This window comes from Boleophthalmus pectinirostris, unplaced genomic scaffold (assembly GCF_026225935.1).
Source record: "Boleophthalmus pectinirostris isolate CB_2022bp ecotype Guang Dong unplaced genomic scaffold, ASM2622593v1 HiC_scaffold_12, whole genome shotgun sequence".
Classification (NCBI taxonomy): Eukaryota; Metazoa; Chordata; class Actinopteri; order Gobiiformes; family Gobiidae; genus Boleophthalmus; species Boleophthalmus pectinirostris.
The window spans coordinates 16,209,595-16,235,699 of NW_026571018.1; the positions used below are offsets into that span (position 1 = coordinate 16,209,595).

The 26,105-nt window shown below is 37.3% G+C and overlaps 1 protein-coding gene and 1 pseudogene across 1 annotated transcript; both read right to left on the reverse strand.

The window, feature by feature from the left end:
• Position 1: 1 nt before the first annotated feature.
• On the reverse strand, positions 2 to 10,038 carry LOC110169010 (RAC-beta serine/threonine-protein kinase-like; the record flags this gene model as incomplete). The annotated part of the gene is made up of 11 exons (XM_055148728.1): positions 9,888 to 10,038; positions 8,410 to 8,567; positions 7,463 to 7,591; positions 6,850 to 6,961; positions 5,329 to 5,479; positions 5,103 to 5,234; positions 4,950 to 5,015; positions 2,678 to 2,746; positions 2,477 to 2,599; positions 1,148 to 1,276; positions 2 to 124 (listed from the first exon to the last, which is right to left on the reverse strand). Coding segments are annotated over exons 2-11 (1,080 nt in total), but the record flags the coding sequence as incomplete, so codon positions are not given.
• Positions 10,039 to 12,608: 2,570 nt separating this feature from the next.
• Positions 12,609 to 26,072, reverse strand: LOC110169023 (vasodilator-stimulated phosphoprotein-like; annotated as a pseudogene).
• Between the last annotated feature and the right edge of the window lie 33 nt (positions 26,073 to 26,105).

Genomic DNA, 26,105 nt, shown 5'->3' on the forward strand with positions numbered 1-26,105 from the left:
TGAGTTCAAACAGTCGCTCATGATCGCGGTTATAGAAAGGCAGACGGCCGCACATCATCTCATACATGACAACGCCCAGACCCCACCAGTCCACTGCACGCCCATAGTCATTGTCCTCCAGAACCTGAGCACACACAATTAAATGTTGTATTTTGTTTGTTGTTTATTCTGAACATTGAAAAAAACTGTAGCAAGACATAACAAGAAAACATAAGAAAACCGTCAGGTAGTGAAAATTCATATTTTAAGTCAAATACAAGGAATTGTATACATGTATGAAAAGGAGTGGGGTTAGGGTTTTTCATACATAAATAAAAGGTCAAATTGAGTTTTTTGCTTCATTCTAACCTTCAGACCCTGCTGCAAGTGAAGATGTAATTAGCTTCAACCTCACAAATATTTTTAGAGATATGAAAAAAAAAAAAAAAAAAAGAAAAGACTTGGACAATGCCAGCAATATACTACATACTTTTGATGGTGCAGGATCCTCAAATGGGACATATAATAAATAATATATAGTACATTTATTTAGCTTTTTATCACTTTATAACAGTGTTCCCCCATAATTACCATGCTCAAAGTTGTATTTCAATTGATTCATGCATGTTTGAGTATTTCTGTGTTGTCTTGCATTTGAGGCTTAAGTGCTCAGAAAATTTCAGTTTTATTTCAATTTTATTTCAGTTTTCTGGTCTATGTTATAAGTTTGCTTTCTCCTCAGAAACATAACCAAAGTTGTGTTTTGTTTCATACACAAACCCTGCATATTTAGGCTGAGTTCTTCTCCCAAATGGAAAACACTCTGTTCCACCTTGTGATGTGGTAATACAAGAAGTGCTCCACTCCATACACCTTCACTAAAATCATTTGGATAATTTCAGCTCTGAAACTGCCAATCTATTAAAAAAAAAGTTAAAATGTAGCTGTTAACTTAAAAACTACCTCTTCATGACATCTCAAAATGGAACACTATTCTGAGCTTTGGAGATGTAGACAGACTAATAATAAAGCATTACTCAACCGTATGTGAATGAAACAAAACACAACTCCAGGTATGTTTCTAATGACAACATAACAACAAGATCACAAGAGTCAATTTTGTGTAATAAAGGACCTTTAATGAACATGTATATGACTTTTGACTTACCTCAGGAGCGAGATACTCAGGCGTTCCACAGAAGGTCTTCATGGTGGCGTCAGACGTGATTCCTTCTTTACAAAGGCCAAAGTCTGTGATTTTAATGTGTCCATCTTTGTCCAGCATAAGGTTCTCCAGCTGCAGGGTCAAAAACAACTCCATGTCATTTTCAGATTAAATAATTGCCACTAGATGAGTTATCCACAGTCGCCATTTATTACGGCTGTAATCCTGTGTAGTCCTTGTCAATTAATCTGTCAACGATCTCTTGGACAACTAAAATTTTTGATAGTGGACGCATCAGTTTATTTAGATCAGAAGGATTTATATGGGTCAAATAACTATAAATAGTTGTTTTCTTGTGAGTGCAGTTTGCGTCAGATACGCGGCGAGATCAAAGAGATATTAAATAGTTTTGAGAGTTTTTGCCACACCCTGTTGGTTAACTAATCAATCAGCAGGGCATGTATTTAGTCGTCCAAAAATTTACTTCGATACTATTCACATGGCTAATAGCAAAGCTGAACACCGGTTATGTGGAGAGATGCCATACACAGTTCTGTTGACACAATGTCTACAGTGAAAGGCTGCAAATATTCCATCTGGAGTAGGACTGAATAATTTGTGAAAAATATCTGATTGTGGGTTTTTTTGAGTATTACAATGGTGATTAGGTTTGTGATTTAAGTTTTGATCTTGATTCTGTTCAAAGTTCAGATTTTAAACATGTCCAGAAGAATTGGTAGAAAGACTGAAATATGAAATGAGTATTAATACAAGAATAGGATTTCAAAACATGTTTGTACAGATCTAACCTACAGGGTCATTAGCCATTTTTACAAGGGTTCAATTCACAGGGTTCCTCACGGGATAAGAACCAAATACATATTAGTCACAATATTCCTTTGTTACAACAGTCCTTGTGCAAATTTAATATCAAATACATCTATTTTAATCATCAAAACAGTAAATACGTCAAGTGTATTTATTGCATAACCAAGTTGCTTTCCACTAAATAAGCAATAAAATTGTAGTGCGGTTACAAAATAAAATGCTCAAAGATACCAAATAATACTCTTGGCAATATATCAATACCGCAGCCCATGATAACAAAACATATCACCAAGTTTATCGATATTTCAATATTTTACCCCTAATTTTTACGCAAAATAAAACAATTTTATTGTTTGTGGAGGAATTTAAAACACATCAAAACCTGCAGCCTTCGCGATTTGCTAATTGCATCCATTCAAATTGCAATCTTGAATTTGATGACGAATAATCTTGCAGCTCTAATATGCAGCCCAAAACAGCAGTATTTTCTATAAATGGACATACCTTGAGGTCGCGGTACACAACATCTCGTGAGTGGAGGTATTCCAGCGCTGATACAATCTCTGCCCCATAGAAGCGAGCCCGATCCTCTGTGAAGACCCGCTCACGTGACAAGTGGAAGAACAGCTGAACGAGGGAGTTAGCAGTTAGTTAGTTCTTAGCTCTTTGCCACAATCTGTAAAAGTGCAAACAGAGATGTCTCACCTCGCCTCCGTTGGTATACTCCATAACAAAACACAACCGATCGTGTGTTTGGAAGGCATATTTCAGTGTCTGTGGAAGAAAGAGAACCACTTATCAATGTTGCATGCTATATAGTTAATGTTAAGCAAGCACTGTGATTATAGGTGCCCTGCGCAACTTTTTTGGTTTAACTTTGACTCATGTATAAGTATTTCTGCCTATTTCCCTTATGACAGAAGTTATGTTATGTAATGTACTGACTGTTAATGAACGGTCATTGTGTTTATTTATTCCTTTTATTATGAGAACGGACCCCGGAGTCATCTGTGCACTTGCAGAGACCGGGGATCCTTAAAGGTGCACTGCGCAACTTTTCTGGTGGAGGGCCAGCTACCTGCTTGTCTCCATGGAGATGTTGCTTTGACTGGAATGTTTCATAGCATGACTTTAAACATATCCATCTAGCATTTATTTATTACGAGTGTTTCTATTGCTCAAAAATACATTAGTTTTTAGTTATTTTTTAGGTTTAATCTATTCAGTGGAACATTCTAGACAAAGCAATACCATGTTTGTCTCGATGGAAATGTTATGTGGTGGCTTAACATCCACCAGAAATGCTACAACTAACTCTAACTAATGTATATGTCTTTTCTGCCTATTTCTCTTAAGATTGCACTTATGTGTTGACTGTTAATGTATGGTCCATGTGTTCTGTTTCTCAAAAATGGACCCCAGTAAGAGTAGTCTGTGCACTTGCTGAAACTAATTGGAATCCTTAAATAAACACAAATGTTATGCATTGCACCTTTAAATAAACTTTAAGAACGGACAAGTTACACAACAAGTCAAGTGCATAGATATGTAGATATACAGATAGCACAAGCTGCATGGCTCTGCAGACTGTACAGACAAATCTGTGGTGCATAGTGGCTTGAGAACAAAATCTTATCTGCTCTCATCTTAAATAAACAGTATCAATATCTTTGCACACTAGGCCTGTCACAGTAATTACTATATTGATTTATCATTCAATATAAAAGCTGGAACAATATATTTTGGGTCTTTTTTTGCCTTTTTTATATAATAACAAAGTGAGCTGCAGAGAGTTGACTAAATACCTGCAATGGCTAATTATCGGTTCTTTCTGCTATGTATTTGTTGTATCTCAGGCTTTTTAATGATACTGTCTATTTAAAAATGGGTTTACTAGGATTATCCTGCTTTCCTCAGTGGCATAAAGCTGTTTCAATATTATGATTATATCTCTGTAGCAATAGATTGTGCTTCAAAATTTGTTAACAAGACAGATTATTGTTAACTGACATAACTCTTCAATTAGAGGCAACAACTACAGAGCTGGACATGACCGATGATGGCCCAACAGATAGAAGGCAACATCAGTAGACATTTTTTTTGAGGCCACCCCAGATCAAAGAAACCTTCATCCACTGGGGACATGAACCTTCCTGGATTGGAGTGTGTCATCGGCTGTATCTCGCTCATTGGTGGAGTCTGTGCACACTAGGGCTGGGAATCACAGGGACCCTCACGTTTCCATACGATATACAATAAATAACTCACGGTACAATGTTATCACAATACGGCGATACACATGATAATCCATATATTGCGCCTGATACATTTATATATGTTTTTTATGTCATTTTTTGTTTAACATTTTAACAACAATATTTCTTTGTAAAACCACTACTTCTGTAGTCTATGGCCGTGATGGCGGATATTGGCAGTATTACTTTCTGTCTTCCTTTGTGATGTTATGAATAGTACATACTCTGGACATGCTTGTTTGGAGCGATTGCTCTAAATCTTCAATTAATACTCAGTTAATATAATAATGCAGCTGAAACTCTCAATATTCCCTGGGGAGGTGAAACTAACTAGAGGCTCTGCTCTGTTTTGAGGCTCAGTTAGAGTTTAATCTGATTTTGATGTAACACAATCTGACCAGAAAGAATTGGCTTATTTTAACAGGTGAGCTGATTTGTGCTGTTAAACAAGTCACAAGCTAAGTAGCACCTAAACAAGACCATGAAAGCTCTTATTGATGAGATATCACACCATCTTAAAGCTTTTTGACAGTGTTTGCCAAGATGTGCACTCTGTCTCCATGGTATCTCCTAAATATTCCACAATTAGAGATACATGTAGGACACCCCCAGCGTGACGACACTGCAAAGTATCAGTACTCGACAGGTTGATTTGGTCTGAAATGGCCATAAAACTGCGCTGTCAGTGTTGTAGAGATGAGTGGAAATGCTTCAGTACTTACAGTGAGAAAAGGGTGACGCGTGTTTTGTAAAACTCTGCTCTCTGTAACTGTGTGGGCAACTTCATCCTGCAATAAAATACGGCAACGATGGGTTATTTCACATTTCTTATTATAGGTAATATACAGAATAAAGACATCACCATACAGACTTACCTTAGCTATAATTACTTCTTTGCGCAATATTTTCATGGCATAGTGTACTCCAGTAGACTTTTCCTTGACAAGAATCACTTTTCCAAATGTCCCCTTACCAAGCAACTTTAGATACTCAAAGTCACTCATGTTCTATATAAGGGAAATTCATATACTTAGTCAAACTGGGAGAAATTTAAATTATATACCAATAAAGATGTAATAAAACAAGTTGTATTAGTTGTACCACTTTATTGCGACTCTTGGACATAGCCACTTCCATCTCCTCCAAACTGCACTCGCTGGGTGAACCAAAGACATCCATTGGCTCCTCCTCTTCCTCCTCGCGCATCTTTAAACTGTTGGCCACCGACTGAATGGCCCGCATCCATTCCTCTCTGATAATTAAAGATATTCAGGATTGATCAGGAGGAGTAAAAAAAAGTACTAAATGGATTCTTCTGAACTTGAAGCCATGCTATAATCCTGTTACCTCCTCAAAAACAGACTTTGAGTTGTGTTTTGTTTCATTCACACATGTTTGAGTAATCATGGTTTTATTAGTCTGCCTACATCTCTCTACATCTGGTCTACATTGTGAAGTCATAGAGTGGTAGTTTTCAACTTAACAGCTACCTTTTACCATTAGTTCAGTAGAGACTGGTATTTCCAGGGCTGATGTCACCCATATGATTCTAGTGAGGGGGTGTGTATCACAAGGTGGAACAGAGCATTTTCCGTTTGAGAAAAGAACCCAGCAAAAATATGCAGGGTTTGCCTGTTGAACATGTGTGAATGAAATAAAACAAAACTCCAAAGTATGTTTGCGATGAGGAAACATTATTACTAGGGCTGGGTATCATTAAGAAGTTGCCGATACAATACAGACCTTGATACGTAGGCCATGATACAATACATACCTTGATACAGTGAGCTTTTGATTCAATACAATATATTTCAAATCGATTCGATACCATTTAATAAAAAATAATGGCTAAATCGTGGCTGTGATACTAAAAGTGTTTATTAAGCCACTTCTTGTGCAAAGTTAATATGAAACACACCCATTTTAATCATCAAAACAGTGAAAATGTCAAATGTGTTGCATAAATGAGTTTCCTTCCTCTAAACAAACAATAAAACCGTAGCTCTGTAACAAAATAATTTAGTGAAATATACCAAAAAATACTCTTGGTGATATTGATACAGAAGCTCACAATATCAATATCGTATCACGATAAACAATACGATATATCAATATTTCTATATTTTTGCACACTCCTAATAAGGTATGGGATGATTCAGATGGGAAGTCACGATTCGATTCAACTTTCGATTTTGGACTCCCAATTTTCAATTCTCCTCGAGTTTGATAAACAGGTTATTTGCTAAGTCAAACTGAGTAGATTTTGTTTAAAAGGTTTTGGAGTATTTAAAAGTTCATATTTATGTCATTTCTGAGTCTATCAACGTAAAATAAAAAGTGACTGAAAGATAAAACTCACCACTGTTAGAATATAGCAGCACTAAGCCTCTATAGAGCTGTTTACTTTCTGTATCTAACAAAGAACCCCAGGCTTGTCCTTTTCTTGCCTGTACCAATATAACAACATGGAGTGCATGGAGGGACATGTGAGACTTGAGCTTAATACAAAATAGAATCGAAACAACAGAATGATTCGACCTTTTTATGAAAATCGTTCCATCTCAACCCCGAATTACTACATATATTAGAAAATAGTGTAATTTAATCCTAAAAACCACCAACCTCTCCTCATTAGTGTCCACGTGAAAAGTACGTTCAATGAAAGTGGTCCACTGAAGGCAACGGATGACAAAAGTATTTGGCTTAGGTCTTTCAGTCTTCATTAACTGGCATTCTGCAAGAAAAAAAAATACAAAGAGTTTGCAACACTTATGAACAATATAATGCTTAATGGTCCTATATTATGCAGAATTGACTCTCGTGAGCTATAAGCCATGTTATAATGCTGTTACCTCATCAAAAACATACTTGGAGTTGTGTTTTGTTTCATTCACACGTTTGTTATTAGTCTGACTACATCACTAAAGCTCAAAATCTGTTCTACTTTGTGATGTCATGTAGTGGTAGTTTTCAAGTTAACACCCTTTACCTTAGTTGAGTAGAGATAAGCAATCCCAGGGAAGAAATTATTCAAATGATTCTAGTTAAACAGTGGCGCATTTCCTGTATTACCACAGGACATTACAAGATGGAACAGTGTTTTCCATTTGAGAGAAGAACTTGTGTGTTAAAAACGTGTGAACAAAACACAACAGGACGAGGAAACAACATTATAAAATAAATTAGATATAGTATATACGCCTGTTAAAACTTACATAATATAGATGATACTCACGTGCTACTGAGAAGTTGTTGAGAGGAGGAGAACTCTGGTCATTGAGGTCAGGTTTTTCTTTGTAGCCGATAAAGGAACCGTCACTTTTTAAAATGAAATATCTGGGCCTCCATGTTTTGATATATTCACCTGGAATTAAAGGGGTCATTAAAGTGAGTCATACGTTTGCTGTATTATCTTGCATTGAAACTTTGAGAAGAATTTGAGAAAATTCCAGTTTTGACCTATCCCCACCCACTTCCCTGTATTTACTGGTATTTGTGATTATTTAAAAAGATTCAGACTGCAGGTTGTGGGGTTAAAAATGTCTCATAACCATTTTTCAACAGTAAAAATGTGTTAAAACTGCTGCGTGCTACTGTGAAATGCAACTATTAAAAGGCAGGGCATATGAGTTCTGCAGTTTTAACAGGAAGTCAATGTCCCAGTTTTCAATGAACAAAGTGTACAATAATGATCTAAACATGTTATAGTTTAATACACGGGATGCACCAATGACAATACTGATGCTGCTATCGAATATTGGTGCCAGTATAGAAAAATATGCTGGATCAGGTATCGGTTCATAATAAAAGTTAAGACAATATTGTGGTAGGGCTTTTTAATTGGATAATAAGACTATTTACAGTCTGATTCTGTCCTAGATCTTGTATTCATACAAAGAGGTGCTGTAGTTGTTTGATTTAAAAAACAGTTACATAACACAACTGGATCTCTTGTGTAATAAATTAACTGTGTTCTCTGAAAATAAATGCCATTTTCCGTCCCTAAACTGGAATCGGTCAAAGTATCGATAATGGTATTGGTGCATCCCTAGTAAAGTATAACATATATAGTTCATTATCCATGTTATATTTTAACATATTAATTAATGGATCAGTGCCTATATTAATTTTACTGTTGCAAAAAAAAAAAAAAAAACACATTTGTATTTGTTGGACTCTTACCTCTCTTCTGGAGCCAGCCCTCTCTCACTATACTGACTTCATTCATGGTTAGAGATGTCTTTCAGAGGAGAGGGTGAGGACGGGAGGATGGGGAGGGGAATGGTGAACTTTTTATTTGGTCTGCTCAATTCCCAGTCACTGTCATCAAATATCACCTGCTGAACAAGATAGTACATCATTATATAACTTTCAACTTCTTAGTTCTCCCACAAACCAAAGAAGCAGACTGGGAATCATCCACAAGAAGAAAAACTAGCAGATCATACTTCAGTATTGTTTTAGCTGTTCCCACACATGGTAAAAGTTGCTATTAGATCAACATAAACATACAATAGCTTTTATTTAGTTTTAACTGTCAATTAGAGAATTATTAAACACTATAACTTAAATTGTGTTTTAAATTCAATAAAATGATGCCCTATTGAGTTGGGGCCATTATTAAATCATAAAGGCTGCAATTATAAAGAGAATAGAATGTGCTCTGCAAAGAAGAAAATTTCCTGTCTTATTTTTTTGAAGAATCTTGTTGTACCTGTCGTTTAAACTTTAGACCTCTACAAACATGTTCTGAAACGCATGGCATTCTTGTATTAGTTTATCAGTTCGAATTTCAGTCATCTCTCAAATGTTAAGGCTCCTGGCGTTGTTTACAAAGTGCACTCTGAACAGAATCTTTTTTTAACATCTAATCGCAAATCTAATCGCAATACTTACCAGATAAATCACAAAGAAACGGTCATTATTTCCCAAACCGTGCAGCCATACATACAATGCAATCAAATACAATAATACAACATAATTATTTAGTTTTACTTGTCACTTCTGAGAGACAAAATACAATAAAAAGACAATTAAAAAGTACTGCACGTGTGTTTACTTCTGATCAACACCTGATTAATCTTATTAAGCGGTTCAATTGTATTAGTTAGGCATAAAGACACTATATATTTATGCATTTTAAAATCAGAAAGGAAAAACCTGTGCCTGGTAAAATGGTAGTTGTTTGTTTGCTCGGGTCCAGCTGCATTTATCAGCGTGAGTTAGCACGCAGCCGCTGACAGTAGCTAACATCGAGCTAACAGAACTGGGTTAACTTTTAACAGATGGTTTATAAGAGTTAAACAACCTCACGCATCGACAATAAAACACCGCAATAGTTACAACCGCAGCCCATATAAAGTGGAATACGGTAGGACACGTGTGCACTGAATCACGCAGTATGATAATTTAGAAAACAAAGCTTGTTTTTACATTTGCACTCACAGCTCGCTTGGTAAACCTGGGTTACTTGTAGTTACTCATTAGTGAGATATTTTGGACTGAATGTCGCATATTACTGCTTATTTTCACACTTTACAATGATAAATACCAGGCGGTCACTTCTAACTCAGTTGATAGATTACTGTACTAGAACATCAGAGTCATAAACTTTCTCTTATCATCGTAAAAGTGGGTTTATTATTAGTAAACAGCCTTACTTTAGCGATCTTATTCCTTGAACTGATGCAGCCCTGCTACTATTAGCGACTCAAGGCTATTTCAGTGGCATGTAGCACACTTTAACTTCAATCAACTTGCAGGAATTTGCGTAAACAGAGTGATAAATAAGTAAAAACAGGTATACGGGTTGAACGTACATGTAAGTAGCTGTTTGGTCCGCGTTGGTGCGTTTTGGAGCAGTTTTGACAGGTTAGATCCAGAGCAGGCCACAATCATCCACCAGGAAAAAAAACACCATGGACTCACTTCTTCTGAGGCGCACGGAGAAGGTCGCAGCGCAGTGTCAGCACAGCGCCATCCAGTGGCCACAGAGCGCATTGCATCACAATAGGGTTTTAGTTACAGTTCACCTTCACGTGAGCAGGTCCTCACTTTTTCTCCGTGAAGACTGAAGGCCTAGGTGTGAAATGATGGTCCGCCACTGGGTTTATGTACATGAAGGGATTTATTATTGCTATTATTATTATTAGACAGTGTTATGAATTATGTACATGACTTTCTCTATGTTCTGCAGTTCAAGTGACAAGTGTAAATGAAGAATGTGATGGTGAAACAGACACTTCTTTGTGTATGGTTTATCATCTATTTCAAGTATTGCAAGTGTATTTGTGATTTTTGAAACCAAGGTTCAGTTCACAGTGCACATTTTAAACATGTCCAAGAACATTTATGTTTGAGAAAAGACTGAAATCTCATCTCATAAACTAAAACAAGAATTCCATGTATTCCATGTATGTAACATGTTTGTAGACGTCTAAACTAAAGGGAGAGCAGCTTTTACTCAGAATAAGACCCCATGGAGACACAGGGACATTGTTCATAGAGAAATAAGCCCTAGAACATTAATCCTTCATATTCATGTCATGTTTGAGAGAATTTTAGATCTAAAAAATACAATATTGTGATTGAAGTAATAAAATCATTTGTTGAAATTTTTGCTGAAATGTCAGTGTCTTGCTGAGACCACTGCTAAAAAGCATGCATGCAGGTGTTGTGCCCTCTACAGAAATGTGCTGCTTTAAGAGAGAAAAAGACATACAAGAAAAAGACATACAAGAAAGATAATAACAATATTTTGAGGGTGGGCGAATTTTTATTTATTTTTTGAATGCATTTGAATAAATGCGATGTGTCCTCTGTGAGTCGGTGTGATCCTCTTTTGGTCTATGGGAGAAAAAGAGTCGCAGGTTTCATCTGAATAGTTTTTGAAATGGAAACGCTTCAATTTCCATTCAGCGTTTTGACTCTTAAAATGAGCTCTGGATGGAAGCAAATCATCTCAACTTAAAAAGTGTCCAGTGACGTTTGACCCCTCTCTACCAAACGAGTGACTCTTAAAGGACACAGAGGGTGCTGTCTAACAGGGCCTCTTTTTTGGCTTGTCCCACTGTGGAAAGAGCCGAGCCAGAAAAGTTCTGGGCCGGTTACTAAAGGCGCTGAGACAAAAGTTCAGATGTTTCTTGGCATTGTTCTGGAAGTCTGTGGGATCTGGTCCCAAAGCCATCACCAGGAGCTTGGAGGCAGAGCCGTGTTCGTGGATCAGGTCTCGGGCTGCAGCTTTGCCCAGTTTCTTTATGTTTTTGGGGTTGATATGAACTTCAGCTGGGACTTTGAACTGGTCTTGGACTCTGGTCTTTTCCAGAATCTGCACTAATTCATCGTCGTGGGACCTCATTTTGCAGCTTTTGCAGCAGTTTTTTGACGAGAGCATGGATCACCAGGCTCTCCACTGAGCCCAGGGTCTGTGAGGTCTGAGGAGCTGCAGGGGGCTCTGGAGCTGAGGCTGGGATTTCTATCTGCAGATTCTCATACTCTTCTTCTATTGTTATGTCCTCTGCAGTGTGGAGCAGCACCTCCTCTGGGTTTGGCTCCTCTGCAGTTCGGAGGTAATTCTGGACCTCCATTAGTGTCTTTGTGTCCTCGGGGGTTTGGTCCTCTTGTATTTGTGGCTCAGTTGGACTGAGGTCTTCCTCTGAGCTGATGTCCAGCTGCTCCGGAGTCTGGTCATTTTCAGGAGATTCGTTGTCTGTTGAGCTGTTGTCAAACATCCAGAGGAGCTCTTCCTTCTCAGGACTTTGTTGTTTCAGTCCAGTTCTTCCTGAGGGACTCTTTACATCCTCTAGTGTCTCGTCGAGGGTCTCAGCGAAAAATCATTGCTTTTAAATACACTCATATGCTTAATTTCTTTCTTTTAACTGTGCTCCAAACCAATGTTTTTTTTTAGTCTTGAAGTGTTTTCCTGACAGAGGATTGGCTGTAGACCTCTCCTTTAGGTCTAAACCAGGTCTAATCTTGGAGAGAGAGAGAGAGAGAGAGAGAGAGAGACGGAGGTGCCCCCTGTCTAGGTGGGCGCACCTCCAGGCCCGTCCTGACATCCTGCTTTAGTCCTGGTTTAGTCCTGGTTCAGTCCTGGTCCCTCATGTCTCAGGTCACTATAGAACAGTACTTGACAACATGTGCCCCCTGCCTCCCTCCCAACCACGTGAATCCTCACAAAAGTATGGTCTTTGCATGGAACCTACGGGTATACCCCACTTCTCACTTCTTCTCTGTACATGGAATCCCTGTGCACCCCCCGGCTCCTCGCTCCTCACTGGTACTGCTGAGTACTACTGAAGGCCTAGGCGTGAAACGCCCTGCCATTGCATAGGACATAATAAAAAATAAAAATAGTAATAATAATAATAAATGCATATTAATTTAATTTAACAAACATATTTATTTTTATTTAATTAACAAACAACACATTTATTCAATAACTAATGCGCCATGAGTTCCGGAGCAGGACTTCAGATCCAGGACCAACATCCAAACAGTGCCCAAACATACAGGCAAGAAACAACAGTCTTGTACCTGTGTGTGTGTAATTCTAATGATATAAGAATGTTTGTGTGTTTTTATTTATTCTTTTATCACTTTTAGAAAATAAAAATTACTTCATTAAAATATAAATTAAAAAAGACTGAACCTTCAACTCATGCAAATGATATAAATTATGAGATGTTGACATGTTGTTTGGGAAGAATGAAAATCATCATAAATCCATGTTTAAAAAACTGCCTGAAATCCATGTAAAACAACAACTTGTGACTGAAAATTGTCAAACAAAATTGGCATCTTCACTGTTGTTTTGTGCAATCTGAAGCTGCTGAGTCAAAGCTAAAAGACAAATATGAAATGATCAGAAGATTAGAATTATCAGGTCATAATGTGGTACTGCAAATACACATGGTAAGAAATATACCTGCTATTATCTCCTCCTTCACTTTATGGAGTTCCTTCTTCACTTCTTCGAGAATCTCCTGCTCTCACAAAAAGTGGAGATGATGATACAATGTTGAGGTATGAATGAAGATAGCCAACTGAATTATTACTTTTATATATTTCTGTCTCTCTATAAATGCATTGAACAAACCTGTTTTAATCTATCTACATCAAAGCCAGTGCTTCCAGTGTCTTCAGAGTTCCTCTTTGTCATCTTCAACCTTGAACAGCAAAGAATGAAAAAAAAAGTAAATCTTTATAAGCCAACATGATGTGAGCAGGGAGCATGTGTGTTCATTGATGGGTTTCAGCTTCCTGTTCAAAGGTGACATTTTGAGCACTTCACCATTTGAGTTAGAATATTCGGTTTTGCATTGGTGTTACTTTTATCATGCTGAAATTCATGGAAAGTACCATAAGGGGTGAGGGTCTTCCACCTGGTGATCTCCACGGTTATTGATTTGCCTGTAATGTTCCTCAGTATGGCATTTTGTTGTTCATAATGCATTGAACTCTACAAACATTGTTACTGTGAGCGGCGTCACCTTTCACTGATACGACCTGTAACTTGACCTACCTGTGTCACCTTCTTGTGGCAGACCCTCCACTAGAAAGGTTACATAGACCTTTAATTCTTTTACAATCTTCATATTTGTCTTGAGCTTAGAAAAAACATTACATTTTTCTGTGCAATACTTGCCCAACTCAATAAAAGTATATGACAAAAGCTCCATGTTTAAAATCTACCATTGATTACACAGTACACTGTATTACCGAATTACAAATTTTGTAATAAATATTTCTACAGCTGAACAGTTAGTAAGCCAACCGTATAAACCTGAAGTACATGAGATAACACTACTTCTCTCTTTGCATGATAAAGCCACCTAAATGTCAAAGTGAACAGTCATACTGAAAACAGAAGTGAATGATGTGCTCATTTGATCAAACCAGCTTTCGGTGACAGGAAGCAGAAGCCTGTGTGAAGTACTGTGCAGTTTTACCTGGACGGAGGAGCAGCGGAGGGTGAGGGGGTGGTAGGACTCGAGTCTCGGTTGGATGAGGGTTTGGGCCTGGAAATATTCAAAGTGTGGTCAAAAACTCATCAAAATAGTATCACAGTTTGATATTTTTTATGACCATATCAATTTGCCCTCAGTATAAGGTTCCAGTTTTGTCTCACCTTGGCATAGTGGCAGCTTTCTCCCTGGGTTTCTCAGCGGCTTCTGAAAGATATTTGAAGAACAATTATTATGTTTTTTTTTTTGTCTTTTAATTGTTTATTGGCCTTTAAGCATGATCGTGAATACCTTTGCTTGGAATTTCATGATTTAAAACTGAAAAAATACTAGTATCCGATAATTATTACTTATTATTTATTTAACACCAGTATCTTGCTATTTTTATTTTTTATTACCTGTTATATTTTTTTGTTCTTTGTTATTCTAATATATTGTGATGTGTGTGCTACTATTTCCAAACAATTTCCCTTGTGGTTCAATAAAGTTTGTCTCTGTCAAAGATGGGCAATTATTTTTATCATGGGGCCACATGAGAAACAGAAAATATTGTGGAGGGCCAGGACAAAATGTTTACTCAATTCTGCATAGTATCAATTGCATTCTTTATGAAAAGCAGTAAATGGCATTGTTTAGACAAGCTGGTAAGATTGGTAAGACTTTATGTTATGACTAAGCAATGAAAAAATGAGGTTGCCTTAAAAAAAATTATTTAAAAAACATCTCTAAAATAAAAGCAATGCAGCTTTAGTCCATTCATGAGATAAAATCATAAAATATGTTTATAACGGGACGATCAGAGTCAACCAAAGGGCCGTATGTGACCTGGAAGCTGTACAATGCCCTGGTCTAGTCTAATATTCTGATCTGGTGCAGGGTGCCATCTACAGGCAGCAGGGGGAATTGCCACAGTGAAAACAATTAAACTGTGTAATGAGACATGACATGTTTGTGTAAACACGCAGCAGTAATGAGTGTGATTTCACAGCAGAAATAATTAAAGCGAGTCTAGTGAAGATTTATGGACTTTAAACTGTGCAGGGCTTCTATCTGTAACATCATAGTGAGTTAGTGAGTGTGAATGTGGGAGGCTCAGAGGCAAAGGAGTTTTTACAGAGGATTACTAAAACCAGAGTAAATGATATGAAATACTAACCCAGGTATGTTTTTAATGACAGAAATACTATTCTAACATTCAAAGCTCCAAAAATGTATTCTGCCTTATATGTGTTCTTTAAACAAGTTATTTTTACCTCCGCCAAGGAGGTTATGTTTTTGCCGGCGTTTGTCTGTTTGTTTGTTTGTTTGTCTGTTAGCAACATAACTCAAAAAGTTATGGACCAATTTTGATGAAATTTTCAGGATTTTTTGGAAATGTAAAAAGGAAGAACTGATTTCATTTTGGGGGTGATCCGGAAGAAATCCTGGATTCTGGATCACTTCGAAATTTTAGTTAACATTGTGGTAAATGGGGCCAAAAATTTTGTTTCTCAATATCTCGGTTAATTATTGACCAAACCCCATGAAATTTGACTCAGGGATGGACAATGGGATCCTCTTTCATATTCCAAAGGCTGATCCGGATCTGATCCAGAAGACTGATTTTATCACAATTTATATAAAAAATGGGGGTAGTCCTTGGCGGAGGTCTGCGCTCTCTGAGTGCTTTTCTAGTTTATTACTTAGGTCTTGGTCACATTTTATGTCACATGCACACATTCAAATTTTTTTGTGTTGTGTGAATCAAAAACAACCCTGCTCCAATTAGCATACTGACACTTTGGTACATAAAGTAGAGCACAGTTTTAGGGCCTGTTTATTTCCTGTGTGAGCCCAGTCTAGTTTCTGTGAACTGAAAGTACCCGGGTGAATCTTACCTTCTGCTCCTGAGAATCTTTTGGGCGCTGAGTCATTGTCCTTTATAATGCATAAATAAATAAACACCAAATAGGTTAGCAAATTGGGTTAAAATGTGTAAACACCCACAAAATCTGATTCAGTATGTTTTATTAAAGTTATACTATCTAACTTTTTCTGTATTTGTCTCAATACAATACAAATGTCATCTTATAGTCTTGCCTAAAAGTTCTAAAAATCTCTATGGAAACAATCGGATGACACCCTACAGCTCTGATCTGTGGAGAGGTAAGGAATAAAAACACCTATATGAATAAATGTAAGACTGATAAGAAAAATACACAGTGCTCCTTTAACTGCATACAATATACATTTAATTTCAACTATTCTAAAACTGTACACAGAAAAATATGACATAATACAATAAATTAATAATTAACAATAAGTTTGTTTTTAGAGAACTTACATTTTGTGGTTCCTCCTTTTTTGGTGCTGGGTTATTTGAAGCCTTCCTCCTACATCATCAACAGTTATGATCACAAGAATACAAGCATGTATAACAGTATAAATAATGTTTGTTTTACCTTCTTGCAAGAATAGCACTCATTTCTCCCATGAAATCACCGCCACCTCCTCCTCCACTAGTTGGTTTGGGTGGGGCTGCTGCTTCATCCTAGGAAATAACATTTAAAAAAGTATTATCTGTATAGGAAAATTAAAGAAAAACAAGAACTGAGTAGGTAGAATTCAAAATTATTATTAACGTATGAAAAAATAGACAAGGTGACAAGAGCTCAAACCAAAGCCACTTCCTGTGCAGCAGACATAACAAGTGTGAGGGCCATCTCTGCATCAGCATTGTGTGACTGCATTTTCACACTGCCAGACCACAACACGCTAGTCACGTAGTAAAGACAACATAGTGCATGCTTTTATACTTAAAGAACAGCTACTTGAATACCTGGAGAACTTTTTAAACTTTGTGTCAAGAATTTTCCAGAAAGTCTATGTGTTTCTATGCAAACTGTTTGAGCTCTGTAGTTCCTCATGAAACTATGACCAAAATGAATCATTCTTCAGTGCATTTTAGTCTTAGAAAGGGCAGATACATTGATGTAAAAGATGCACTGCGCAACCTTTTTTGTGGAGTGTCGGCTACTTGCTTGTGTCCATGGAGAATTTATTGCTTTGCCTGGAATGTTTCGTGTTGTAACATTAAACGTACAGGTAGATAGAGACATGCACATTGAATAAAAATAGCAACTGCCTGCTGGGTCCAAACACAAAAACTGTGCAAAAGAAGAAAGAGATCTGCACCACAGCTCTCTGAAACTCACAAACTCTCCACAGATATGATTTGTAATGTCACGTAGTGCTGTAACCTGCTTGTCTCCCTTGTGATGGATAGGTTTAACCTATACTGTGGAACATTCTAGACAAAGCAATAACATTTCCATGGAGACAAGCAGGTGGTAGATAGCCAGGCTGGCGCCCCCTAGTGCCTCCACTCAATTTCATTTCTCTCCAGCGACTAGGTCAGGAATCAGAATACACTAGACAGTTTGCAAGAACCCTGGAAGTGTGAGTTTGGGCACCATCCAATCAGCAAAGAGCCATACATTCTTTGTTTGCAATGATTCCCAGGATCGAGGATTTAAAGCCGGAACAAAGAGAATGTTTGGTGAATTTTATCAAGAGGAAAGACGTTATTGGCCTTCTTCCTACGGGATTTGGGAAAAGCTGAATATACCAGTTAGCCTTGTTAGCGTAGCGTATTACATATGTCACGACCAAATAGCAGCGATTGGTTAAATTAAAAAAAGTACCCGCCTACCGTCGAACAAACAAATTTTGACGCTGTGAGGTCAGACGGTTTCTACAAAGTGAAACCAGCTGATGAATCAGGCTAGGTGGCAGACCCTCCACTAGAGATGTTACGCAGTGCACCTTTAATCAAACTTCTAACTTCCTCTAATCCACATTTAAAGGTCCTTAGACAGATATTTTGTTGGTATTAGGTATTACTGTCTTGTTTTCATGTCATCATTATTGTACTGTTTCATGTTATTTATATATATATATATATATATATATATATATATATATATATATATATATATATATATATATATATATATATATATATATATACATACCTTGGGAGCAGTTTTGCGGAGTTTGGCCCCTGCCAGAGCTGATGCCAGACCTCCAGCCCCTCCTTCTGCGGAGGGGGGAGGAGGTGGAGGAGGGGGCGGGGCGGCACTCCTCCACTAGGGGGCGGTGGGGGTGCTGGCGGTAACCCCGACGGATCAGAGCTGGGGGGCAGGAGGGCGGGAGGGGCAGGTGGAGCGGCAGGGGCAGGAGGAGGAGCAGGGGGGGCAGGTGGGGCAGGTGGAGCGGCAGGGGCGGCAGGTGCAGGTGGGGGGGCTGAGGTCTGTCTCTCCCGGGCCGCTCTCTCCTGCTCCTGTCTCTGCTGTTCTAATCTAAACATTAACAGCACTGGTTAATTTCAAACAGGAAACTGGTGAAAAACTTGCTTCAATTAAAAGGGAAGTTCAGCGATACATGATAATACTGAAACTACTTTAAGCCACTGACATAAAGCAAAACAAATCCCAGTACATCTGTTTTTAAATCTACTGTATCATTAAAAGGCCTGAGCCACAACAAATAAACAGCAGATTGAACTAATTAGCCAAATGAACGCAAATTGAACACACAATAAATATTGAGCACCAAAATATATTGTTCCAGCTTTCATATATTGAATTATAAGCTCATTTTGTAGTTTTCATGACAGGCCTAGTCAAGAGTATCACAGGGTTGTTTGTTTTTGCATGTTTTAGGTTTAGGTTTACAAGCAAAGCATAAATACTGAAGTAACTTGATTTCATAAAGCAGATGTACAGAGTAAAATATCTATTACAGATTTAGTTGTACACTTACCGTCTCTGATGTTCCAGCTCTTGGGGGGAGGGTCCATTTTGAACTTAAAAAAGAAAAGACATTTCTTATTTAACGTTCATTTGGTAACACTTAAGTTTAGGAACCAGATTTTCAAAATAAAAAACTGGGACATCCCTGGTTTGGGGTGGTTGGTAATAATACAATTGTAAAATGACTGCGTAATTATGGAAAATTGTTATGCACGTGATGATAATGTGAGTCAGTATAGTCACATTTTCTTTGTGTTTTGGTGATTTTTAAGCAGCTTTTCTGTATTTTACCAAAAACAAATGACAAAAGCCTCTCTTTACTGTTGGCATGGATCAAATTGGTCAAAAATAGGGACATTTGGAACATTTTTTGTATAAAACTGGGACAAATCAGTGGTTTTGGATAAATCTGCTGGGATAGGGGACACGGGGCTCAAAACTGGGACTGTCTCGGGTAAACAGGGACATCTGGTCATCCTATATTAGTCGCTATCTAAGTGGTATGCATCTAAGTGAGTCTTCAAGCAGTTTCTCTAGTTTGTATTTATACACACTAATTAAATTGTAGTGATATGTGTAGCTGAGAGACATATTGGATTTCTATATTTACATTTTTACTTGTGCATATACATTTATATAATTATACTTTATTTGACATCAGTCTCTTGTGATTTTTGCTACTTAATTTGAATGTATTAATACCATTAATATTGTTGTACTTTGTTATTATAATATATTGCAATGTGCGAGCTTCTCTAACCAAATCATTTCCCTTGTGGACCAGTAAAGTTTGTCTATGTCTAAGTCTATGTACAAAAACATATTGCTGATAACGCTGATGAACACTGCTTCAACAGGAAGAAATAGTTAATGAATACGTGTCAAATTTGGCCACATAATAAGCTTCTATGAGCAGACCACTCTACATCAGGCCTAGCAGATCATACAGAATTACCCTCAGAGAGAAGGCACTGCACTTTATTGTGACCTGCAGAATTATAATTAATATTTTTGTATCTTAAAAGTGCTTTGTGTTGCATTTTTGTATGAAAAGCTCTCTATAATTAAAGTATGATTGATTGATTAATTGATTAAAAGGTCCATATTATGCTGTTTTCTGATCTATTATAATATTGTTTCCTCATCATAAACATACCTGAAGTTGCGTTTTGTTTCTTTCACACATGTTTAACACACAAACCCTGCACATTTAGGCTGAGTTCTTCTTTCAAACAGAAAATACTGCAAATCCATGTGATAACAGAGGAAGTGCTCCACTGTGTTTTTAAATTACATACACTTTCGCTTGAATCATTTGGATAATTTCAGCCCTGGAATTGCAGATCTCTACTGATCAAAAGGTAAAATGTAGCTGCTAAAACTACTCTCCATGACATCACAAGGTGGAACAGAGCATTTCAAGCTTTGGGGACTCATAATAAAGGATTACTCAAACACGTGAATGAAACAAAACACAACTCCAGGTATGTTTTTGATGAGGTAATAGCGTTATAACATGATTTAAAGCTCACAAGAGTCAATTCTGAGTAGTATAAGATCGTCAACAAGTGATCTAAAATACTTCTGTTCCTTCTAACCAAAATAAAGAGGAACTACTTCATGTACAGTCGTCTGTGCACGTACCAGCAGGAGCAGGAGCATTGAGAGTGTCTAGAGCATATGTCATGGCTTTAGCGAAGGTGGCTCCATCCTCTTTACTGCTGAAGTTCAGACCCCACACCTGTTTGGGGTCCCTCCACTGGTGGAAGTTCGGGGTGGCCTGGTTGTACTTCATCCCCTTAAGTATTGGACAATTTATCACAACCTGTAATCACAAAGAAGTTTTACACAGGGCACAGTGCAGTATTTATTAAAAAGTTTTATATTTGGATTTTTCTGGGTGTCACAAATATGTAGCTTAACAACTCTTCCAAACACAAATGTAATGGTCCCCAATAATGAGCAACTGGAAAAAAAAGTCTGCTGTTATGAAACTGGAAATGTTCATGTGTACACAGACCTACATGAATAAACAATTATATATAACTACTTCTTCTACAACAACTACTATTACTGCTGTTACTACTAATTACTATTAATGCTGCCATTGCTGCTACTACTGCTACTACTACTACTAGTACTAGTACTACTACTACTACTACTACTACTACTTCTGCTACTACTACTACTGCTACTGCTTCTACTACTGCTACTATTACAACTACAACACAACTACTACTACTACAACTACTACTACTACTACTACTACTACTACTACTACTACTACTACTGCTGCAACTTCTACTACTGCAACTGCTATTGCTACTATTACTGCTACTGCTACAACTACCACTAATACTACAACTACTATCGCTACTGCTACTACTACTACTACTACTACTACTACTACTACTACTACTACTACTACTACTACTATCGCTACTGCTATTGGTACTATTACTGCTACTACTACTACTACTACCACTGCTACTGCTGCTGCTTCTACTGCTACTTCTACTGCTACTACTACAACTACTACTACTACTACTACTATCGCTACTGCTACTACTACTACTACTACTACTACTATTACTACTACTACTACTACTACTACTACTACTACTACTACTACTACTACTACTACTACTACTACTATCGCTACTGCTACTATTACTGCTACTACTACTACCACCACTACTACTGCTGCTACTACTACTACTATTACTATTACTATTGCTATTACTGTTATTACTCCTACGACTACTACTACTAGTACTACTACTACTACTACTGTTGCCACTACTAATACTACTATAACTGCTGCTATTACTACCACTACTACTACTACTACTACTACTACTACTACTACTACTACTACTACTACTACTACTCCAAAGTTGTTTTCAATGTACAATTTTATATGCTGTGGTTAAGTCACAATTTTAATTTGATGTCTTACAAAAGAAGCATGAAAACATCACTCCAGCCCGTGTAAAAGCTTGTTATTTGGTTTTATTCAGGAGCATATTGAGCTTGAGCAGGAGATATCATGGAGGTTGTTCTACTTTTGAAGTGAAAAGAGGAAATTGCGTTTGTACTTCACCACAAAGCAACATTTCGAAAAGTGGGGAACGTGCAGCGAGAGTTTGGACAGTGCAGTCTGACAACACTGGTGACATATTGTAGTCATAGATAATTATATAAAGCAACTTCCTGATCCGTTTCAGAATAAACATGAGCACTGCAGAAAGGGCTATGGTACTGTGTCAAAATAAATGAGCAATTAGCAATGTCTCAACCAGAATGCAGCCCTCACCACTAGTATAGAAGTACTCTCAACACCGTTTTTAATAGACTGTTCAGAATTTAGTCATAATGTTTATATTTAAATGACCAAAGCAGCTCATTCATTTATTTATTTATTTTTTTAGCCAAATTGACTCTTGTGAGCTTTAAGCCATGTTATAATGCTGTTACCTCCTCAAAAACAAACTCGTAGTTCTGTTTTGTTTCATACATACTATTGTTACATGTCTACATCTCCAAAGATTAAAACACTTTGTTCCACCCTGTGATGTCATGAAGCAGTAGTTTTCAAGTGAACAGCTACCTTTTACCTTTCATTCTGTAGTTATAGGCTATTCTATGACTGAAATTATGTAAAGAATTCTAGTGAAAGTGTGTAGAGCACAATGGAGCACTTCCTCTATTACCACATGACATCACAAGGTGGAATAGCGTGTGTTCTGTTTGAGAGAAGAACTAAATATAAGAGGTTTCTATGTGTGCGAATGAAACATTTTATGCCTGAATATACCGTTACATGAATTGTTTGGGTATTTTTTGTTGCCAGTCTCTACTGAACTAAAGGTAAAAATTAGCTGCTAACTTGAAAACTACAGGTTCATGAATATCACAAATTGGAATAGACCATTGTGAGCTTTGGAGATGTAGAGAGACTAATTAGGCAGGATTAGTCAAACATATGTAGAATGAAACAAAACACAACTCCAGGTCTGTTTTTGAAGAGGTAACATTATATCTCGCCTTATAAAAATCAGTTTTGCATAATGTAGGACCTTTATGTCATTTTAGATCAATATTGTGGTTTATAATTAACAAGATGCAAAAACATGACTTCTTCCATAGCTAGTTACTGTTGTTGTATACGTTCCCTATATGTGCATGGTACCTGCTGGTCGGCCTGGAGCTTGCGTCCTACCACTCTGAAGGTGTGGGCAGAGGGGCTGTGGTAGATGTGGACTCGGCTCAGAGAGGGAGAGTCAGAGCCAGAGGGCACCCAGCGCCTACTGCTGTCATCATAGAGCATCACAGTGGCCCGCACCTGGCATATACTCGACTCACTGATAAAGAGAAGGGGAGAAGGGAGGAGTGAGTACAAGACAAACAAGAGCAATCAGAAATAGCAACCTGGTCCCCCATGAGGCATCGGTGGGGGCAGTTCCTCACCACTGAAGCCAGCTCATGAGGAGCCCAGCCCATACCCAGGTTATGTGTGTGCCAACTTGTGTGATGATTGGGTGAATATTTTAGCCCGCAGATGGTTCAGAAATTGCTGAAACTGCCTACCCTTTATAATGGCGTGACCTTTCAACTGATCCGTGTGACCTCAAATGACCTCGGATTGTCACTAAACTTTTTTTTTGCGGCATCGGGCATGGAGGCTTGACTCATGTATCAAATTTGGTGACAATCCGTCCGTAAATGGCAGAATTATCACGGTTGGACAGACACACACAAACACACAGGGTGAATACAAAACCTGGTCAACCCTTCGGGGACCAGGTAATAATCAATCATAACATTTATTTTATTTTATTCATCACACTCTGTTTATTGTGTTTTTTATGCACAGTGGCAGTCCTAAAAATAACTGAGGTCAGACATGTCAAAAGGTTAAGAAGCATTTCAAGCAAGATACAAGTGCATACCAAGGCCAGATTATCCATATGGGCCAGTGGCACCTTGACCAGGAGCACCAACCATTCACAACCAGTGATTTATGTGAGTTATTCACTTGAAAATGGCCATATGAAACTTGTCATTAACACTAATTTCATAACAACAACAATAATAATAATGCTAATACTAAACTGAATATAGATGTTGAATATGCCCACATGTACTGTATAGCCTATAATTATGCTGTTTGTAATGATACACATTTTGATTTGAGACATTTCAATATGCCTATATGGACTGTATATGGTCGGATGCTGTTTGAGACTTTTTAATTGAAACATTTGAAAATATGATGTGCATTTTGAATTGAGACATTTGAACAGTTGGATGCTGTAAGTTATTTTTAGCTTATTTGCTGGACTGATGTGGTTAGTAAATTACATATGAGAAATGCTCTCGTTTAGGTGGACTATTTTTGACAAGAAGACAAAGGTAAGGTGTGTGTGTGTGTGTAATTTCTTATATGACTCTTATATGTGGAATTATAAATACCCATTATATATTAAGAGAACAATATAAAACAATGTGCTGAACATTTGGATAGAAATCTCACTGGTGTGACGTTATCTGTATGGAACTGTAAAATAAAACTGTCTACTTCCTGTAATTTTAACATATTTTCCACTTTTCTTCACAATTTGCTTCTTGATTTATGTAAAACTATAATTTATATTTACAACAGGTATTATCCAACAAGATTAAGTCAAAAATAGAGAATTGTCAAAACCTGTCATATGCACTTTTTAGTATTTTTATCATCTTCATTTTGCTGTGCAGAACTTTAATTCACATAAAATGTGCTGTTTACATGAAGTAGATTGGATGATTCATTCACTTCTTTACACTTTTATGCCCCACCCCCCACACTGCACCACCACACTACCAAAACCTCACACAGACACTGCATTGACACTGGGCAAAGTGGGTGAAGTGTCTTGCCCAGTGACACAACAACAGCAATGAGATACACTGGTCAGAACTGAGATCAAACTTGCAATATCGTCAACTGAAATGTGTGGTCTAACTTGCCTTATTTAAATCTTCTTAAAATCTACATTTCCAGTCAAAAGTTTGGACACACACTCTCTTTTTAAATTTGAGATACATACGGAAGACATCAGATATATGAAGCAAGACATATAGAATTATGTATCAAAGACAAAACAAATCTGACAAAGCAAAGGGTGGCTACCTTGAGGATTTGAATACAATGTATAAAAACAATACTTTAGTAGCATTATTTACCATTTTTCTTGCATAATTTCATGTATCTGGCTTCTATAAGTCTATAAAATGTAGAATGTGGTACAACTAAAGAAAAAAACGTAATTGACTGAGAGGGTGTGTCCAAAGTTTTAACTGATAGTGTATATTATGTGATGTTTAAGTTAACAAAAAACACTGAGATAAGATAACAAGTGAATAAGAACTCAGATTAAGTAGTATTTATCTTGTTTTGAGTAAAATAAGATAAGATTGTGTGTGCACTCTACTGTATAAAATCGATATAGATATTTTGCATGTTATAAGTAGTTTTGTGTGGGAACTGTTCATTTTGCGTGAAATCTCCACTTCCCCCCTCCTTTGTCACCACTGTTTCCTGTGCGCTTTCTCTCGGCAACAATTTCACCTGCCAATTTATGATATTTTTAAACTATAACTTGCAAACATCACTCACATCCATAAACATATCTGATTTTGTGACAACAACACATTTTAACTCAACAAATCTGTCAATAACTTTCTTACACACATGACCGTTAAAGACACTGAAACTGAACTTCTGTAAAAAAAAAAAATCGTACAGTGATTGACGATGACTTACCCCATGTTTGTAGTTTTTTGGAGTCTTCCTTGTATTTTAAATGCTGCTCGTTCTGGCTAAACCCTGTTGATTCGATTTCAGTTTGTGTTCATCTCTGCGTACAGACCTGTGACATATTGAACAGCAGTGCACTTCTGCCTTTGCACCCTTATTTCCTAGACACTTTTTTTCTCTTCACACTTCCTGTTCTCGGCAGCTCCTCGCCAATCTCTCTCAATTGTCACTTCGTCACAGCATGGTTCTGATTTCTGCATGACAACTTACTACAGCATATTTACAGTGATATATAAGTGCATTTTTTTTACATTATTT